An 18,252-nucleotide genomic window follows, 5' to 3' on the forward strand; every position below is an offset into this window, starting at 1 on the left:
GAGTAAGGCAACCAGATTCAGAGTAAGGGATTTCCACCCAGAGTAAGCTACGCCAGGAGTCAGAGTAGCTTACGCTGATACGCAAAATTCAGATTTAAAGCATGGGCCCAGCTGCTATATAAAGGATAAAACCCTAAATCGTAAAGGGGATCATTCCAGCCGTTTTTGGGACGAGTTTTGGCCACTTTGGGAGCTACATAACACCTCCAATCACTACAAGATCCATGTTTCATCATCCAGAATCAAGAATTGAAGATCATATGATGACCATGAGTGGCTAATCTCTTAGAATCTCAACCGGGATGTATAGTTTGTAACTTTTACCGTTTTCCTCATGTGATTAAGAACACTTTTGTATAATTATTAATGGTTGATATATGATTATTGATGTTTGGTATTTATGTGTGTTCAATCGGTTTAGGTTTACGTTGGTCTGAACGATTTGTTACCAGTTGCTAGATAATTGATCATATGATTGTTTTGATTAGATTGAATACGATAAAACATATAATTGCCCTTAACTGTGTCAAACTGGCAAGGACCGTTTGATAACCAGTGCCGTGTGTAAAGCGATTATTTATGTCTAAGGTTTTGTCTGATTGATCAGTCTGTAGTTAACCAGTAATAATTAATCTATTAGGTTGCATGAGATTACCATAGGTTGCTTCCTTGAATTCCCGGGTGTGATTTGCTTTGTCAATTGTTTGAAACTCGTTTACTTGTTTGTTTGCTTAATTCTCTAAATTCAACTTAATTGCTTGTGTGATCAGCACTAAATCCGTTACTTCATAATATTGAAACTGTTTACATGAATACATTGACCACATACTCCTGGTGGATACGATACCTTACTTATCCTATCTATATAGTTTAACTAGGTTTTTTATTGACTCAAACGACGGTCATCACAAACCCAACCCCAACCCCTCACACACACACACATTTATAAAATTTTAAATGGGATTTGTGGATGATTGTTGTTATGAAAGAAAATAAGAGGTTTTTATTTATAGAGGTTTTTGTTGTGGATACTTTAATAAGGTATGAACTGGGATGACACGTAGCACAATCCTAGGTAATAACATTAGTTTTATAGCCTATTGGACTTGGCTAAGTAGCTATTGTGAAGTGATATTTCACAACTAAGCAATCAATAGCAAAAGATGATAATTTCCATTCAACAGTTAGAATTTAGAACTTATTATATCAAAATTGAGATTAGCAAAACACACGAGAATCTAGAAATTACAAGAAAGGAGATGGGAAATCAGAAACTCAGAGTCGAGACAGGAAGAAGAAGATACAATTACTCATTCATCATATTCGTTACCCTCATCTGATCCACATTTCTTTTTCTTATGCTTATTATTCGTGGGCCTTGAGTTGGTTCGTCTGGTTGGGCTCATGGATATTGGGTTACTGGGTTGGGCCCATAAGATTCATAACCGTAGCTCCACATCCTAAAGCGCAAGGAAATCAAAAGTATTAAATGCGAATGGTATAAACATGAGTTGGTTGTCAAGGCACACTTCTTAAGTACATAAAAATTCAAGACTCAATACTGTGTGGTTCCACGTTAGGAGCTCACGCACGACGTACCTATTCTTGGTTGTCGCGGTGGAAACTTTCGAGGAGGTTATTGTCATAGATTGCTCTCATATAAATTCACTTATAAACTGTATAGTTCACATTTCATCCACAACCAATGCTGTTGAAAAATGCACAATTTCGTTAAGTTAAAATGGAAAATTTTTGTTTACTTTATTTGTTATTATTTTGAACAATTTGTTTTGATTCTTTGGTGCATAATAATTAATGACGTTTAAGTTGATCATCAGGCTGGTTTTTCGCAAGTCGTTAGGCTAATTCTTTTGTATTGATTCGTGTTTTTTTAATGGTTTTATAAAGATTTAACAAATGCGTTCAAAACGTGTTGATGGTTAAGGCATCGATGAGGGTTTGCTTAACGTGTCACATAACAAGAAGCTAAAAATATATTTAAAGCTTAAAATTTCATTTAATATAATCTTTCAGCTTATGAGTACATATGTTAATAAAAGCAAATTAAATCTTCTATAACTTCTCCCATGTCATTTGTACATATACTGGCAACCTTCATAACCTGCAAAAAAGGTTGCAAATATTATTATTTCAGCATCTAACTATCAAAATATTGTACACAAATTAACAAGTTGATAGACAATAGATCACTCACTTGGGTCACTGACTGTAAGGAGAGCAGAATGTGTAAAATCACAGTTCCAAAAGTTTCTTCCTTTGGACTGATAATACAAGTTCATGGCCACGGAGGCGTGATTGATTAGAGTGTCGGGCGAATAACAAGCTCCGCCTTCTTGAAGGACACCACAATCCACTTCTGAACATGCATATTTAATATTTTCTATAAGAGCCTCGTCGCTGGATGATGGTTTAGCCATGCACCAAGTTTTCTGCGAACGCATAAGAGAGGATGATTATTTTTGGTGCTATGCAAATCTTGAAGCTTAAGCTAGCCATCTATATTTGGATTAAAAAATGGTTAAAATGCATCAAGAATATTGTTCTTTTTTGGTTAGTTTAATTAAAATTTTTGATTTTATGATAATGGTTTAGCCACACATGTGACATGATGACACACAATTAAAGTTTTCTATAACAAAACAATGGTTAGTTTTGGTTTTATACAAATATTGAAGCTTAATTTGGCTATATATATATTTAACAAAACAGTCATAATGCATCAAGTTTTTTTTTTGTATGTGTGTGTTGGTATTATTATATATCTTGATTTTGTGATGATGGTTACACACCAAGTTTTTTGCAAATCCAATAAAAAATTATTTATTTTAGTTTTCTATAAATTTTGAAGCTTTGACCATATATATTAACAAAACAGTCAAAATGCATTAAGATAGTTTGTTTTTTTGTTTTTTTTGGTTATTTTTTTGTGTTAGTATTAATATAAATCTTGATTTTATGATGATGGTTTTAGCCACCCACCAAGTTTTTTGCAAACCCATAAAAAATAAAATATTAAAAAAACATTATTTTTAGTTTTATGCAAATCTTGAAGCTTTAGCCATCTATATTTGGATTAAAAAACAGTCAAAAGACCCAAAATTATTCTTTTTTCTTTTGTTATTATTATTATAATATGAGAAATCTTGATTTTATGTACCTCTGCATGAACTGATCTCAGAGTCTCAACTGCATAAAAGAAAATAATGTTAAAATTCAGGCAGTAATCAAGAAAAATACTAAATTCAAGAAAACATAAGATGGGCTTTTAAACTGCATGGCTGAACATGTAAGGTTGTAAAGTATGCATTTTGAAGCAGGGGCAAAAAGGTAAATTGCCTGAAAAGAATGACAGAAGGAGGAGGAAAATTGAAGCAGTGAGTTTCACAGCCATTGATGATTATTCAAATTTTCTTTTTTTTTGTGTGTGAGGAAGCAATTAAGCAAAGGAGGTATTTAATGGAAGTCTTGAGCATTTTATGGAAAAAAATTAAAAAGGTAAAAGTGGTTTACAGATATGGGGATTAGAGCTCAATTTGGCATATTCAATCTTTCCAAATGCCTAAAACCTGGTACTTTGTGTAGGATTTAAGCATGTTAACCATTTTTATATAATGTTTACTTTTGAAAAAGATAACATTTTTGTAGGTAATTTGACGTCGCTGCTAAGTACTAACCAATAAAATCAGATAAGATTCTTTAAAAGTGTCGAAGGCAAATAGAATAAACACGTGCTGATTCTTTAAAAGTGTCGAAGGCAAATGAAAATTGAATTGAGATTCACAATAGTGTTGAATTTCATGTATTTATGATGTACTTTAGATCATGTGGCCTTGAACCAAGTACTTGATGTCATGTGACTTCTAAATCCATCATGTAAATCTTATTATTTTGAAATATAAAAATTCATGTGAAAACACATATATTCATTAACATCTTGCTTAGATAAATTAATACTTAAATGAGAAGTTAAGTAAAAATAGTGTTGATCCATTATATACCAATTTAGTTATGTTTCTTTACGTACCATAAACAATTAACTAAATATAATGTTAATTTCTAATTACTTTCATTGGTTTAGTATTTACTTTTTTTGGGATTTGAAGTGTCGTTTCGAGTTAAGTTTTATATCAATCGATTCGTATTCTCATTCCGATCAAAAGCCCTAAACATCAATATGAAATTTGGAAAAAAGTTAACGTCGTTAAGTTTTTTTTAACGGAGGTCCACTGAAAACAAATAGTGTGAAAGTTGGGACCAGTGACAGCTAATTTCAAAGTTGGGATTATTATCGGCCAACTACATTAAGTTGGGATTATTAAAATCCAATTTTCCTTATTATTATTGTGCTCCAAATTGATAAGGTGATTCCTTCACATTATGAACAACCTTTGAACCTTTACAAATTCAATCTATTCTAGCAAAGAAAGTAAACATTTTAGATCCTAAAAAATTTCATGCATTATTTATTAAATAATGAAATATGTCACTAGTTACCTTGTATTTTGTTGCTTGTAAAATTTGGATTTTAATTAACAAAGCAATATAAATATATAATCACAATAAACAATCTAATTTAATTAATAAAAAATAAAAAGATCCAATCACAATGAACTATATTAAACCATAAAATTTAAAAAATGTGTTATTTATCACAATAATGGTCACCGAAATGTTTGGATTGAACCCTTACAACTCTTAAATATAAGGCCTGCAAAGGAACAAATGAGCCATGATATAGATATTGATTAAATTCTAATTGAAAATATTTTGAAACCAGTCATGCATGGCGCGGGCCAGCCGTGACGGTCATAGGTGGTATATGAGTATTAATTTTCTTTCAATTTGCATGCTATTTCCGGAACATTTTGTTCCATGTAAAAGCGTAAATGACATGATCCCTGGTGGGTTCACATAGCCTATGGATCCACATAAAGAGTGCATGTTCATTTGGCGGGAGTTGAAAACTTATTTTAGTTTGAAACCCTTAACTTTACGTTTATTTTGGAAATTTTCTTTAAATTAATAACTTTAAACTTAGAGACCATGGTTATGTTGAAAAGCAAATTGGTTCTGTAGTTGTTAGATATGAGACTTTAGTGTTACGTATTTACAATTTACTTTTACTTGGGCATTCAACATATCAATCAATTAATTATACCCAGTATTTCCCACAAATAGCCTAAGCTATCAGTAGTGTCTGAGAATGGTGGGATGTATGCAAACTTACCTCTATCTATAAGGATAGAGAGGTTGCTTTCGCCGAGACCCCCAACTCGAAAGTAAATAGATAAACAAATAAAATATAATATAATATAATTATACAACATAAAATAAAAGAATAGCAGTAGATAATAAACTAAAACAATATGATATTAGTACGTTTCAAGCAACTTTTCATTATAGATAGACTAACACAAAACTAAGATAAAAGTTACAACAACAAATATAGAGGCCATAACAAGAAATAGCCCCTCCTCCTAAAGGTCGTTAACCTTAATTCTACGTCTTCAGGAACCCATATCCTCAACCATGTTTTCAGAGAGGTGCAAGTCTAGAAAATCACGCCTAATCCTCTCATCCCAAGTCAGCTTGGGTCTACCTCTACCCCTCCTCCCCTTCATAAAAAGAGTTTCCACTAATCTAACAGGAGCCGTTGTCTATCTCCTTTTTACATGTCCAAACCATCTCAATCTGCATTTCCTTATTTTATCTGATATACTAGCCACCCCTAGTCTTTCCTGAAAAACCTCGTTTCTTATTCGGTCTAACATTGTGTGCCCACACATCCACCTTAGCATCCTCATCTCTGCTACCTTCAACTTACGCGTGTGTGTCTTCTTGATAAGATTAACAAGGCATTTATTATAGCATTAATGTGCCTAGAAACATATCCAAACAAAAGACCAAACATGTTAGAAGTACTAAAGATGCTTGAAAAGATCAGACCAGATCACCTTGTAACTGTATTATCATAGTTATCATATGCATGGTCACAACTCACAACCTTTTTTTGTTAAAGAAAATTTATAAGAGCCTTTGGTAGTGAATATACCGAGTTTACTCGATGAAGTCAAATCGTCGATAGTTGAAGATTTGAAGGCAGGAGGGACAATATTCACATTTTGACTTATCAACTGAATCCGAAAATGTGAATATTGTCATGAACATATTCACTTATCAACTGAATCCGAAAATGTGAATATTGTCCCTCTTGCCTTCAAATCTTCAACTATCGACGATTTGACTTCATCGAGTAAACTCGGTATATTCACTATCAAAGTCTCTTTTAAATTTTCTTTAACAAAAAAATAGTTGTGAGTTGTGACCATGAATATGATAACTATGATGATAAAGTTACAAGGTGATATGGTCTGATCTTTTCAAGCATCTTTAGTACTTCTAACATGTTTGGTCTTTTGTTTGGATCTGTTTCAAGGCACATTAATGCTATAATAAATGCCTTGTTAATCTCATCAACACATACACACTCTAATCTGCTATCAATATAATGTTCTTCCTTCTTATCTTGAACAACTGTCTTCACCTGTCGTTGCATAACAGTTTAAAGTGCATCATTATTCAAGAAACCGAAAAAGGTCAAAGCTTTGACTTTTTAAAGACTTACCCATGTTATAAGCTTTGTACCCTCTTCGACAAACGTTGCGTCTGACGGTCTTTTTCCCGTTAAGAGCTCGAGTAAAACCACACCGTAACTATATACATCCCCTTTTGTTGTTGCTCTTCCCGTGTCGAAATACTCTGGATAACAAGTATTACTTTCTATATGATAATTTAGACTATTTTTTATATATGACATATTTGTAATATGAAATTCATAACACATTTAACTTTACAAAAATACCTTTCCATCATAAAAAAAACACAAAAGAACGAAAGGGTAAAATCATAAATTTTAAATATATGATAGTGTATTGATCACCTTCACCTCCAAATCTATTAAGGTGTGCATAGATCGGTTTTGGGTTTAAACAGAACCAAAAATCAAAAATTCGTTTCAGGGTTTTTGTAAACCGTTTGTTTTGGTTTTTTTGGTTTTACGTCTTTTACCATTTTGGTTTGAAAATTTTGCGCCAAAAAAAGTAGGTCAAAATTACAAATCTGGCGCCGAGACTTTGGGCCTAAATGTTTTTGTTAATTAACAATTAATTGATTATTACACATTTGTACCAAAAATTTTGGGCTACACAATTTCTTAACTTGTATAAATTATTTAAAAATTTAAAATCTTTTTTTTTGTTTTTTCGGTTTTTTGGTTGATAGCAAAACCGAAACTGAACTAAAAATATGTTTTCTAGAAAACATAAAACCAAACCGCGAGTTTTTTTTGGTTTTGGTTATTTTAGCTTCATGCACACCCGTAACTACTTGTTTAAATAATGTCAATCCAACCTAGCCCGGCCCATTCAACCCATACTAAAAGTTATTGTTTCCCAACCCGTTTGCGCCCATTTTTGCCACCTTTATTCATATATCCAAAGTTAGTTTATGTATGATAATAATGGGAGTAGTGAGACCATACCAGGGGCTAAGTAACCGAAAGTCCCGGCTACTAAAGTGGTCACATGAGTCTTATCATGCTCCATGAGTGTAGCCAACCCAAAATCCGAAACGCATGCTTCCATATTATGATCCAACAAAATATTACTCGATTTTATATCTCTATGAATAATATGAGGAATGCAGTCATGATGAAGATATGATATTCCCCTTGCAGCCCCTACTGCTATTTTATATCTTGCTTCCCAATCTAAAACCTTCTCAGTTGTTCTTCCTAGTCAAAGTCAAAAGAACAAAGTCAAACTTCAATTTTATGTAAAGATTTATAACTCTTGAAAAAAATAAAATCTTGATATTGAAACTTAATAATATAAAATTCAAATCTGAAAATTTTAAGTTCATAATTTATAACAAAGTTTATATAATTACAGATTTCAAAAGTCAAAGATTTGACCTTATAAGTCAAACTCATAAATTACCAAATTAAAATTGGTTATGAATTATGATTTGTGACCAATGAAAACAATATGACTAATTGACTATTTAAGTCAACACAACTAAAGTCAAACTTCAACTTCATGTCAAAATTTATAATACTTTCTAGAAACTATAATCGCAATATCGAAACCTAGTAATCTAAAATGGATATACATAAATATTATGTTCAAAATTCATAACCAAGTTCATATAATTATAGATTAAAGAGTCAAATATTTGACCTCATAAGTCAAACTCATACCATGTAGCAATGCATCCAAGCTTCCATTAGGCATCAACTCATAAATCAACAAATTAAAATTAGGCGCGGTATAATAACCATAAAGTGTAACTATATTCCTATGCTTTATATCTCCCATTGACTCCAACTCTCTTTCAAAACCGCGGTCATTCTCAGTGGATTCTCTTCTTAGCTTCTTAACCGCAAAAGACATCGACTCGTTTAAAATTAAACGATAAACCGTCCCATACCCTCCGGATCCAATCCTATCTTTATTTGTCAATTTCATAGTTTTCTTCAAAAAAGTACTTGATTTTAGTGACTTCATCTTTTGTGATCTAAACAACACCAATTTGCCACCTATATCCATGCACATCAAGTTAAATGTTTATATAATATGTAACATTTGATATAACATGTAAAATATAACATGGGTAAGGTTAACATACAAACGAAATTAACGTGTTAAACATAAGAATCAAGTAGAGTAATTATATATACAAGTAGAGTAATTATGTAATTACTCTATAAGGTAATTATGTAATTACTCTGCTTGTTTCTCACGTTTAACACGTTAATTTCATTTGTATTTGATCCAAGCCCCATATAACATATAACAAAATAAATAAAAGTTGTACCAGAAAAGTTATCTTGGATGACCAACTGCTTTCGTTTCCATCGACGATAACATAATACCGCGATTGTGATCTTTGAGATTACAAAGGCTAATATGGATATTGTGATGTATAAACCAAGAAACTTGGTGTTACTCATAATATTTTTGAAGTGAAAGATGGTGTGTTAGGCATGGAAGCTTTAATATTGTACCATGATTGAGGAATCTATGTTTGGGATTTGTGTTTTTTTGACTTTTGTCATGGTTTCAAAAGTCATATGTTGTAAACATATAATAAAGAAATGACCATGAGTTTAGTATTCACACATTGTGTGTATGTGTGTTTTGAGATCTTGCAAATATGATACCAGAAAAGATATTGAAGATCAAGAAAATAGGAAGCTATAGTGAGAGAGAAATAATGATAATAATAATAATTGAGATTACTATTACATAAAGGTGATGGGTTTACATTATTTCACTTGACATTCTCTTGTGACTTGTGGGACCCATGAGAATGGACAGGTGTTGGAGTTTGATTGGTAAGGAGTAAAGTCAGGTGAGTTTAATGTGTATGAATTAGTAATCACAAAACACAAATGAAGTGATAGGAAGTTTATCTCTATTTTATTGTAAGCGTTGTCATCTAATTCTTTGTGTTTATCTATATTATTTAAGTAAAAAATATATTTTTTTAATTTTTTTTTAAACATGTTCCTTGGATTATCCATATGTATATCTAACTTACTCAAAAACAGTCATTTTATTATTTTGTCTTGATTTCATACACTTACAAAATTATATAGATTGATAAATAGTAATCATTTAAATAGTGTATAGATAAGTAGAGGATCACTATTGTTTTTATCACTTTTTCCTTTATTAATAAAATCCACTTGACTGATGTTTTTTTAGTTTTTTTTTTTATTTTTTTTCTCTATATTTAGAGGAAGTGGGATTTAGAGATTCCAATGTGAATGTTTAATACATATGTACAACTAATGTAAAATAAAATATTGAAATGTGTTATCTTTTGGTTTGAATTTGTGACGTAAAGCGAAAACATGTTATAATGAAACACTGAAATTCACAAGTAAAAGTTGATAATTTTTTTTTAATAAATTAAACGATTACATAAGATGGCTTAGGGAATTCTAAATCTGACAGTCTTGTCAAATTTACAACTCAACACTTAAATATTGAAATTAAGACAAAAAGAACGTAACTTAAGTTAGCCCGTGAAAAACACGTAATGCTAAATAAAAAAAAGTTAAAAAATTGCAAACTTTTGGGAAAAATCTTTATTAACAAAATCAAACCCTATATGGTGGAATTTGCGTCCGGCTTGTCGAGACTGATCCGTCAACCAGTAATGGGCTCTGTAATTCCACTCGTAGCCCAGGTAAGAGTTTGTCTTACTTTTCCTAACAAGCCGGTTCAGGAAAGAATCTGCTAACTCATGAACGAGCTTCTCACCAGTATGTAACATTAACAAATTATGGAGTCAAGAATAAATAAAAATGTGAAAGTTATGTCCAACTACTTATTTAGTTTGCTAGTGAAAAGGTTTTGCCCTTGCTACCAATTGATCTCTTTTAAATGATTACTTTTAAGGGCAAATTGGTCCCTATTTCCAGAAAAGGAAAAGAATCACATGTGGAATGGTTGCTGGTTGTACAAAGATAAAGAGAACAGCTAGTGATTTAGGTAGAAGTTGTCATGAAATTTATATTTATTTTCAACAAGATAGGGGCTTTTAGGTCAAACACTTGCAATGAAAATGACTGATCAACCACATTTATGATTTATTAAACACTATTTTGGACAAGTTTCATTCACATTACATTGTCGGTACAAGCAAGGTTGTAAACATGTTGAATAATAGTATTTTCAATAGCATATATTGTTTTTGCATTCTACTCTTGATTTGCTTTAAAAACTAGTGTTAATATTTTTAAAAAATATACTATACGTGGTAGGTGATGTGTAATGGTATCGTGGAGAGGGCAGTGTCACATCAGTCTCACGTCCAAAAAACACAGCGCCAGACTTTCGTACAAATAAACGTGAGAATCAATAAAATTAACGTGCTAAATGTGAGAATCAAGTAGAGTAATCATGTAATTACTCTATAATGTAATTACATAATCACTCTATTTGTATATATAATTACTCTACTTGATTCTCACGTTTAGCACGTTAATTACATTTGTATTTGATCCAAACTCATATTGTTTTAATAAAAAAAAGAAAAAGAGATCCATAACCTAAATCCAATTATTGAAATCCATATATTTATCTAAAATACATTTAAATGTAAAAAAATAAAAATAAAACAATTTTAAAACAACTTACTACCCTTAAATGTGTCATAATTTGATTAAGTGACATTTCAAACATAATAGCTTCTTATCCTTAAATATGTTTAAATTTGATAAGACATGGTTTAGACTTTCCCATTCAAAATGAAAGTGTGTTAGCTTTCAGTTTAATGATATTAATCTTAAAAACATTATCTTGAATAATATCCTAAAAGACAACCACCTAAATGCAATATTGCAATCCAAATCCATTTGATACAAACAATTTATTTAGATATTATCCTTATTTCAAAAAAAAAAAAAAAAAAGCTAAAAGAGTGTGCAAGTAAATATACATCAACTAAAACACCATTTTTAACCTAATAATATAAGAGAACACACACTAGTATGTAATTAAAAAAAAGAAACTCGTAAATTAAAAGCCGAAAATCGCAACCTTTATGATCACCCCATATGATAAACACCCACCTCTCTATGAGAATGCGTCTGCATAAACTTCACATCAAGCGTTACTCGTTCGTTTGACTGTTGTTGACCATGCATTTGCTTGTAGTACGGATTACTGTTGACCAGCCCTTGAATCAACTTCCCGTCTGTTGACTTCTGTTGACCATGTGTCGCGTAATGTGGAGAAAGACCAACTGTGTTTGTGTTTCTAACCATTACTCTCGGATCATACACGTCTTTCATGCTTCTGTTACTCTCTAATGGAAGAACCGGGCCCACAACTCGTGCTGATCGTGTTTAGCAAAAAAAAAAACATAGTCACACACACGCTTGGTTTATGTGGTTTAAATTAGGAAATGAAAGTTTTTAGTTACCTTTGGGCATTCTTGGTGGCGGTCGAGCGGCGGCACTGAAGATATTTGTGGTTGGATCGGGATCTCCACCGCCGTGAGACATGGTATTATCCACCATCGGTCGGTTGTCAAATGCAGCCAAGCATTGTTGCAGCTTGGGAGCAGTTGTGCTTGAAGCAACTGTTGACCTGAGTATATTACAAAATATTAATGAAAGAAAATAAGCTGATTTTAACTGTCAATTTCTAGCTGATGTGGCAATGGTTGATGCCATGTCAGCCAACACAACAAAAGATATTCATATTTGAAAAGAATAAGGAAAAAATTATAACTTTTGAAAAACTGATCTTTAAATATATTTATTATATTTTAATGTCAAGTTAGATGCCAAGTGGCATATATGATATATATATATATATATAATACAGTGTATATTATATGGTTGATGCCATGCCACTCCCCACATCAGAAGTCATGCCAAAAAAAAAACTTATGTGCAATGCAAACTCATTACAATTTTGAAAAACTGATCTTTAAAAAAATTAAAAATATATATTAATATTGTCAAGTCAGATGCCAACTGGCATATTATATATATATACACACACACAACTTATCAATAATAGAAAAACAAACTACCTTCTATTTTTATGTTTTAGCCTAATTTAAAATTTTATTTCTATTTCTACTTCGTGCGGCTCCCTCATAAAAATAGGCAACAACGTTTATCACTTTAATACGCAATCTGTAACGGTTTACCTGGGAACCGAAACATGTTTCCTCTCTGGAGGTATAACAGGCCCGCTTTTCCCAACGTTTTCCTCAAAATAAGCAAACTGCCGCCTAAACTGACCAATCGCACTGCACATTAATATAAACATGTTAACCAATGAGCAACCTGATACAGAAAACCAAACCAATTTCAAACATTAACAACCTAGGATAAAGAAAATTGGAACGATCATTGCCAGCCATGTAATCTTTGAGCAACTGAGGGTGGTATTCTAGAATTTCCAGGAATATTAACTCTCTAATATCATCTTTTGTGACTCTTCGTCTCTCAAACTCAAATTCCAATTTGGAAAACGACTGACATGACGGCTCACGTTCGACTTTCGATAGTCCCTTGAAGTACGGATCGGCTAGGGCTTGTTCTGCAGTCGGTCGGTCCTTCGGGTCAAACGCCAATAGTCTTTGTAACAGCTTAAGTGCGACCGGATCAACTTCTGTAAACTTCTCAGAAAACGACACGGGTTTCTTTTTACGCATATCAGTTAAATATTTTCTTGCCTTATCATTACGTACCTGCATGAGGTTTAATGAGTATCAATATAATAATTTTCTAGAAACATGTTATTGTTACTTTAGATCAAGATTTAGTAAATTTTCATAAGTTTTAAAAAGATGCAATTTAACGTACTCTAGAAATGGTATCGAGTGACGGTGTCCCGAGAAGATCGGTAATGAGTTCCAATTGATGAACAACACTTTTTCCAGGAAAAAGTGGTTTTCCGGTCAGTACTTCAGCAAATATACACCCAATGCCCCAAATATCGACAGCAGGGGTATACTGCAATTAAAAACAAAAAACAATAAATCAGAAAGATGTGCAAAAACAAATTGACACAAGACGTAATAGTTTATACTTACCTTTGAATAAAAAGATCCACATAGCTCAGGAGCTCTATACCATCTAGTTGCCACATAATCCTGCAATGTTTAAAAAAAACTGAAAGATGTTATTCGATGTACATTTGTAGAACATAATGTGTAATTATTAAGTAACGTACCGTCCAAAATATTGTTGTTGGAGTATCTGTAAATGCAGCCCTTGCTAAACCAAAATCGCATATCTTGAGTTTGCAATTTGCATTTGCTAGTATGTTCTTCGGTTTCAGATCTCGATGATAAACGTTTGCTGATTTTCATACAAATTCGAATCAACTTTTGAGTCATTAAATGTTGAATATTGTAATCGATATACTCATACTATGTATAACCTAACATTTTTAGATAACAATTTACAAAATTTATTAAAAAAATGTCATATTTGAAACATCCAATCAGGACAAAGGACCATATTTAAGTAAATAGAAATGTACAATGACTAAAACAAGACTAAAAATGTACCAGAAATAAATATATTTGATGTCAAAAGGTTACCTGTATGCATATATTTCAAAGCGCGAAGCATTTGATATAGAAAAAATCTATGATGCTCATGTGTCAAGTCATCATTGGCCTTTATGACTTGATGAAGATCAGATTCCATGAGTTCAAACACAACATAAATATCTTTAAAGTCCCGTCTTGATGGCGGCATCATAATGCGTTTAATTTCAACAATATCGGGATGACGTAAGAGCCGAAGCAATTTAACTTCCCTCAAAATTCGAATAGCGTCCGACGAATGTTCAAAAATGTTCGTTATTTTCTTTATTGCAACCTTTTCACCCGTTTGTGTGTCCACCGCTGCACAAACGACTCCATAACTTCCTTTTCCTATTATTTCTAGAATCTTGTAACGGTTTGATTCACCATATTCAGTGAAAAACTCTACCTCTTTTGAACTCTGCACCATTTTCATTGCAAATTTAGATCACAAGAATCAACATTCCAAAACGGATCTTTAACTCAAAATTTCAAAATGGAACACATAAAGACTTGATCAACAAACTGTAATTTATGACGATCAAGCTTTTTTAACGATTTGATTCACCATATTCAGTAAAAAACTCAACATTGACAAAAACAATAATCTACAAACAGTTTGAACTCTCTATATTCATAACAACTACATAACTGAATCAATATTATCTAGAAAATAGAGCATGCAAAGATTTGATCTACAAGCAATAACAGCATATAAAACTCATACAAAAGCAAATAAAGATCTGTAATTCGCAACGGTTTGTATCACCATATGAAGTAAAAAATCTAACCTTAATTGAACTCTGCAAGTTTAGATTACAATAAATAAAATAACATTAAATAAACAACAATCAACAAACAGTTTAAATTTTCTATAATAATAACTGAATCAATATCCACAAACAGTTACTTTATGTATAAGCATTCTCCAAAATAGAACATGCATCTTGATCTACAAGCAATAAAAGCACATACAAAAGCAAGTAAAGATCTGTAATTCGCGACAATCACGATTTCGTAACGGTTTGTATCACCATATTCAGTAAAAAAAAACTAACCTTTTTTGAACTCTGCAAGTTCAGATTACAATCTTATAACATTACAATTAAAATAAACAATAATCAATAAACTGTTTTAATTCTCAATATTGTAATAACTACATAACAACAATTACTTCATTAATAAACAATCTCCAAAACAGATCTTACATTAAAATATTCCCAAATAACAGCATCTAAAACACATACAAAAAAGCAAGTAAACAGCTGTAATACACTAATTAATACACTAATCTGTAACTATAATTATAAATTCAACTCAAATAATAACCAAATTATTTAAAAAATGAAACCTTTCTTCGCCGATCCTGCTGCTGCATCTTCAACCAACCTCCAACAGTCCTTAATTTCTCAAAAATCAAATTCAAATAAAAAAATTAAAAAAAATTAAAAGATTCGCCGGAAAAATCGCCGGAGATTGAACGGCATTCACCGGAGGTACAAATCAGCTAACCGAATTACTGAGAAATGTGTTTCAATTTCACGAATTTAACTCAAATCGAATGACTGAAAAATGAAAACGCTAACCCTAATTAACGGCACCGACAACGGCTACTTAAAGAGAGAAGGTAATTAATAATATGACACCACCACAAGTAATACTATCATTGATCGATGGATTGGTATAATAGATAGATACAAAGTAGAATCAATTGGTGATATTATTATTATTATTATTATTATTCAGTAGGCACTGAATGAATATTGATTGATTGATCTCAAGATCTTGCGGTGTGTGTGTGTATATAATATTGTATATGAGAGAGAGAGAGAGAAATAGGAAATAAGAAATAGAAAGTGGGTTTGGAGTAGTTTATCCACCGAGAACAGATGTGTGGGTTTGCTTATAGAGTACGGACTTTCCTGACTTTTAACCTTTAACTAATGCTTGCTTTCTAAATTATTATTATTTTTATTTTTTAACGGCCATCAAACATAAAATAACCGAGTACTTTATATGGGGTGACTCAGTGTTAAAAGATCACCGTCAGCTGGTTTAACCTAGCTGTACGGAGCCCTTAAGCGCCTCCAAGTTATATTCAGTTTCGAGAAAAATTCACTCGCCCAAAAGCTCACTGGTGGTAAAACTCGGACGCACTTAGGATCAAGCTGAAGATACAAATATGAAATATCTCAGTCTTCCTTCATTGAGCCAACATGTCCCCACCCAAAGTGTATCCATTGAGTTGTTTCCTACAATTACACCACATTAGAAAGGGCAAATAACTATTATTATTGAGTTTAGACTAGTTTAAAAACCATGTATTAAGAATCAAGCGAATCGCTCACTTCTGGCCTAGTGATATGAGACTTGGTTTTCTAGTGAAGACCTAAATTCGATTTTCACTTTTTGTCACTTTGGGTGGATTATGGCAATGAAGATTTTGAGTTAGCCGTTGAGGGGATGCTATTGTCAGTTAGAATCCCAAGTCCACCTGGATTTTCCTCACACCGTGTGCTACACCAAAGAGTTCTACAACTGTGGTAGCACAACGACTGTCAAGTGACAGGCGTCGATATGGTTTTCTGAGGGAACGCCCAAGCCAAACTCTTAAGACACCGTGACTCCCCTTCTCTGCCGTCGTCGCACCTCTTCCACCCACCGACGCCGATTGTCGCCATTGCACCTCTTATCCACCGCCTTCTTCTCCACCTGTAGGTAATGTTCATTCAAATCTTGGGAAGTTGCTCTTTAGATGCTAATTATATGTTATTCAGGTGTTTATTTTATGTGTTCAAGAGTTGAGATTTATTTAATTAATGTGTTGTTGTTCGGCCGTTGGCTGATTTTTCTTATAATTTACTTTTTTTTCTTTTAATTTCTTATCCGATTCAGTTTTTTGTAATTGTGTGTTTGTTTTGTGTGCTATTAATTGAGTTGGTTACAAGTTTTGTTTTATTTCAAGTATTTGGGTAAAAATTAGGGGTTTGGTGAAATGATTTGAGTGGTTATGCTTAACTGATTTAAGTGCTTGTTTGTTGATTAATAGCCGCCTGCGGAAGTTAAAAAACAAACCATCTTTTTCTTGCAGACTACAAAGGTTTGATCCACATATTCTTCTAAAGATGTTTCTAGATGTGGTTCGCAAATTGCAAACATTTATCTCTGAAACAAACATCGCCTAAGTGAATCATGTATTAATGATGTATAGGTGGGATGATGAGGCGATAGAATACATTATCTTAGTATACGTTAGACGTTTGAGATCACACCAGATAATTAGAGGGTTATTGTGTAGTCGTATTGAACTGTGTAATCGCAGAACACATAGTATGATGCTCATAACGGTGGTTTATCATTTAAGAGTTGGAGTTTAGTATTGTATTCAAAATTTTATCTCAAAGTCATCTTGTATTTGAACCGAACCATCAAAGTCATCTTGCATTTGAACCGAACCGAGTTGTACCAAAATTGAACCAAACGATATTGAACCTGTTTAAATGTTTGTTATTAGACTCATACCTAAAATCATCACCTTCTGTCAAAAGTTTTAATCTCAAGTCATTAACAACAGGTAAGCAAAAGTTTTACGCCAAAAGTTCAATGCCCAAACATGTTTAGTTCAAATGAAAATCGAAAACAACCAATAAATGAACCAAGCCCCGTACGTAAAATCAAAATATTGAAGCTTGGTTTAAAATTAAGACCAAAACCGACTCATGAACATAGCACACCTATATTTGATCTCACTAGACAAGTAGCATTCTAAAAAAAAACTCTGTGTACTCATGAAAAACTACATAAAGAAACCACCAGGGCGGCCCGTGGGCTAGTGAAACTAGACAAGGGCTTTAGACCCATACTTAATTAAGGCCACCAAATCCCAAAGTTATTACATGCGGGTGCGTGCTCATTAAAGATACATTATAATGAGCAAATTAAACTCAAAATTATGTATTGGTCTGGAGGTAAACTTGGTTGTTGCTAAGCTATCGGTCACAAGTTTGAGACATGTAACAATCATTTTTATTTATTTTTTCTTTTATTCACAATTGGTATAAAATAACCACAAAATCTCATTTCAATTTGGTTCACTAAAATCATTGA

The 18,252-nt window shown here is 32.4% G+C and overlaps 2 protein-coding genes across 2 annotated transcripts; both read right to left on the reverse strand.

Moving 5' to 3' along the window:
• Positions 1-6,342: 6,342 nt before the first annotated feature.
• Positions 6,343-9,303, reverse strand: LOC143543431 (receptor-like serine/threonine-protein kinase At1g78530). The gene is made up of 5 exons (XM_077035755.1): positions 8,896-9,303; positions 8,279-8,617; positions 7,562-7,813; positions 6,647-6,780; positions 6,343-6,565 (listed from the first exon to the last, which is right to left on the reverse strand). Exons 1-5 carry the CDS (start codon positions 9,029-9,031, stop codon positions 6,362-6,364), a joined length of 1,065 nt encoding a protein of 354 aa, XP_076891870.1. The 5' UTR covers positions 9,032-9,303; the 3' UTR covers positions 6,343-6,361.
• A 2,162-nt stretch (positions 9,304-11,465) lies between these two features.
• Positions 11,466-15,766, reverse strand: LOC143543453 (mitogen-activated protein kinase 18-like). Its single transcript, XM_077035771.1, has 9 exons — positions 15,497-15,766; positions 14,158-14,566; positions 13,785-13,912; positions 13,645-13,704; positions 13,415-13,564; positions 12,932-13,299; positions 12,754-12,855; positions 12,016-12,182; positions 11,466-11,928 (listed from the first exon to the last, which is right to left on the reverse strand). The coding sequence occupies exons 1-9, from the start codon at positions 15,521-15,523 to the stop codon at positions 11,639-11,641; spliced, it is 1,701 nt and encodes a 566-aa protein (XP_076891886.1). The 5' UTR covers positions 15,524-15,766; the 3' UTR covers positions 11,466-11,638.
• Positions 15,767-18,252: the final 2,486 nt, after the last annotated feature.

This window comes from Bidens hawaiensis, unplaced genomic scaffold (assembly GCF_021521415.1).
Source record: "Bidens hawaiensis isolate Kalapana, Puna unplaced genomic scaffold, B.hawaiensis_p1.1 tig00013121_1, whole genome shotgun sequence".
Lineage (NCBI taxonomy): Eukaryota > Viridiplantae > Streptophyta > Magnoliopsida > Asterales > Asteraceae > Bidens > Bidens hawaiensis.

Coding starts and splice junctions, on each gene's coding strand:
- LOC143543453 (XM_077035771.1), bottom strand. CDS start 15,523: ATGCAGCAGCAGGATCGGCGAAGAAAG. Junction 13,300..13,414: donor CACTCGATACCATTTCTAGA/GTACGTTAAATT, acceptor AACCTCATGCAG/GTACGTAATGATAAGGCAAG. Junction 12,183..12,753: donor AAACATGTTTCGGTTCCCAG/GTAAACCGTTAC, acceptor TAATATACTCAG/GTCAACAGTTGCTTCAAGCA.
- LOC143543431 (XM_077035755.1), bottom strand. CDS start 9,031: ATGAGTAACACCAAGTTTCTTGGTTTATACATCACAATATCCATATTA. Junction 7,814..8,278: donor CTTGGATGCATTGCTACATG/GTATGAGTTTGA, acceptor GACTTTGACTAG/GAAGAACAACTGAGAAGGTT. Junction 6,566..6,646: donor GTACAAAGCTTATAACATGG/GTAAGTCTTTAA, acceptor ATGCAACGACAG/GTGAAGACAGTTGTTCAAGA.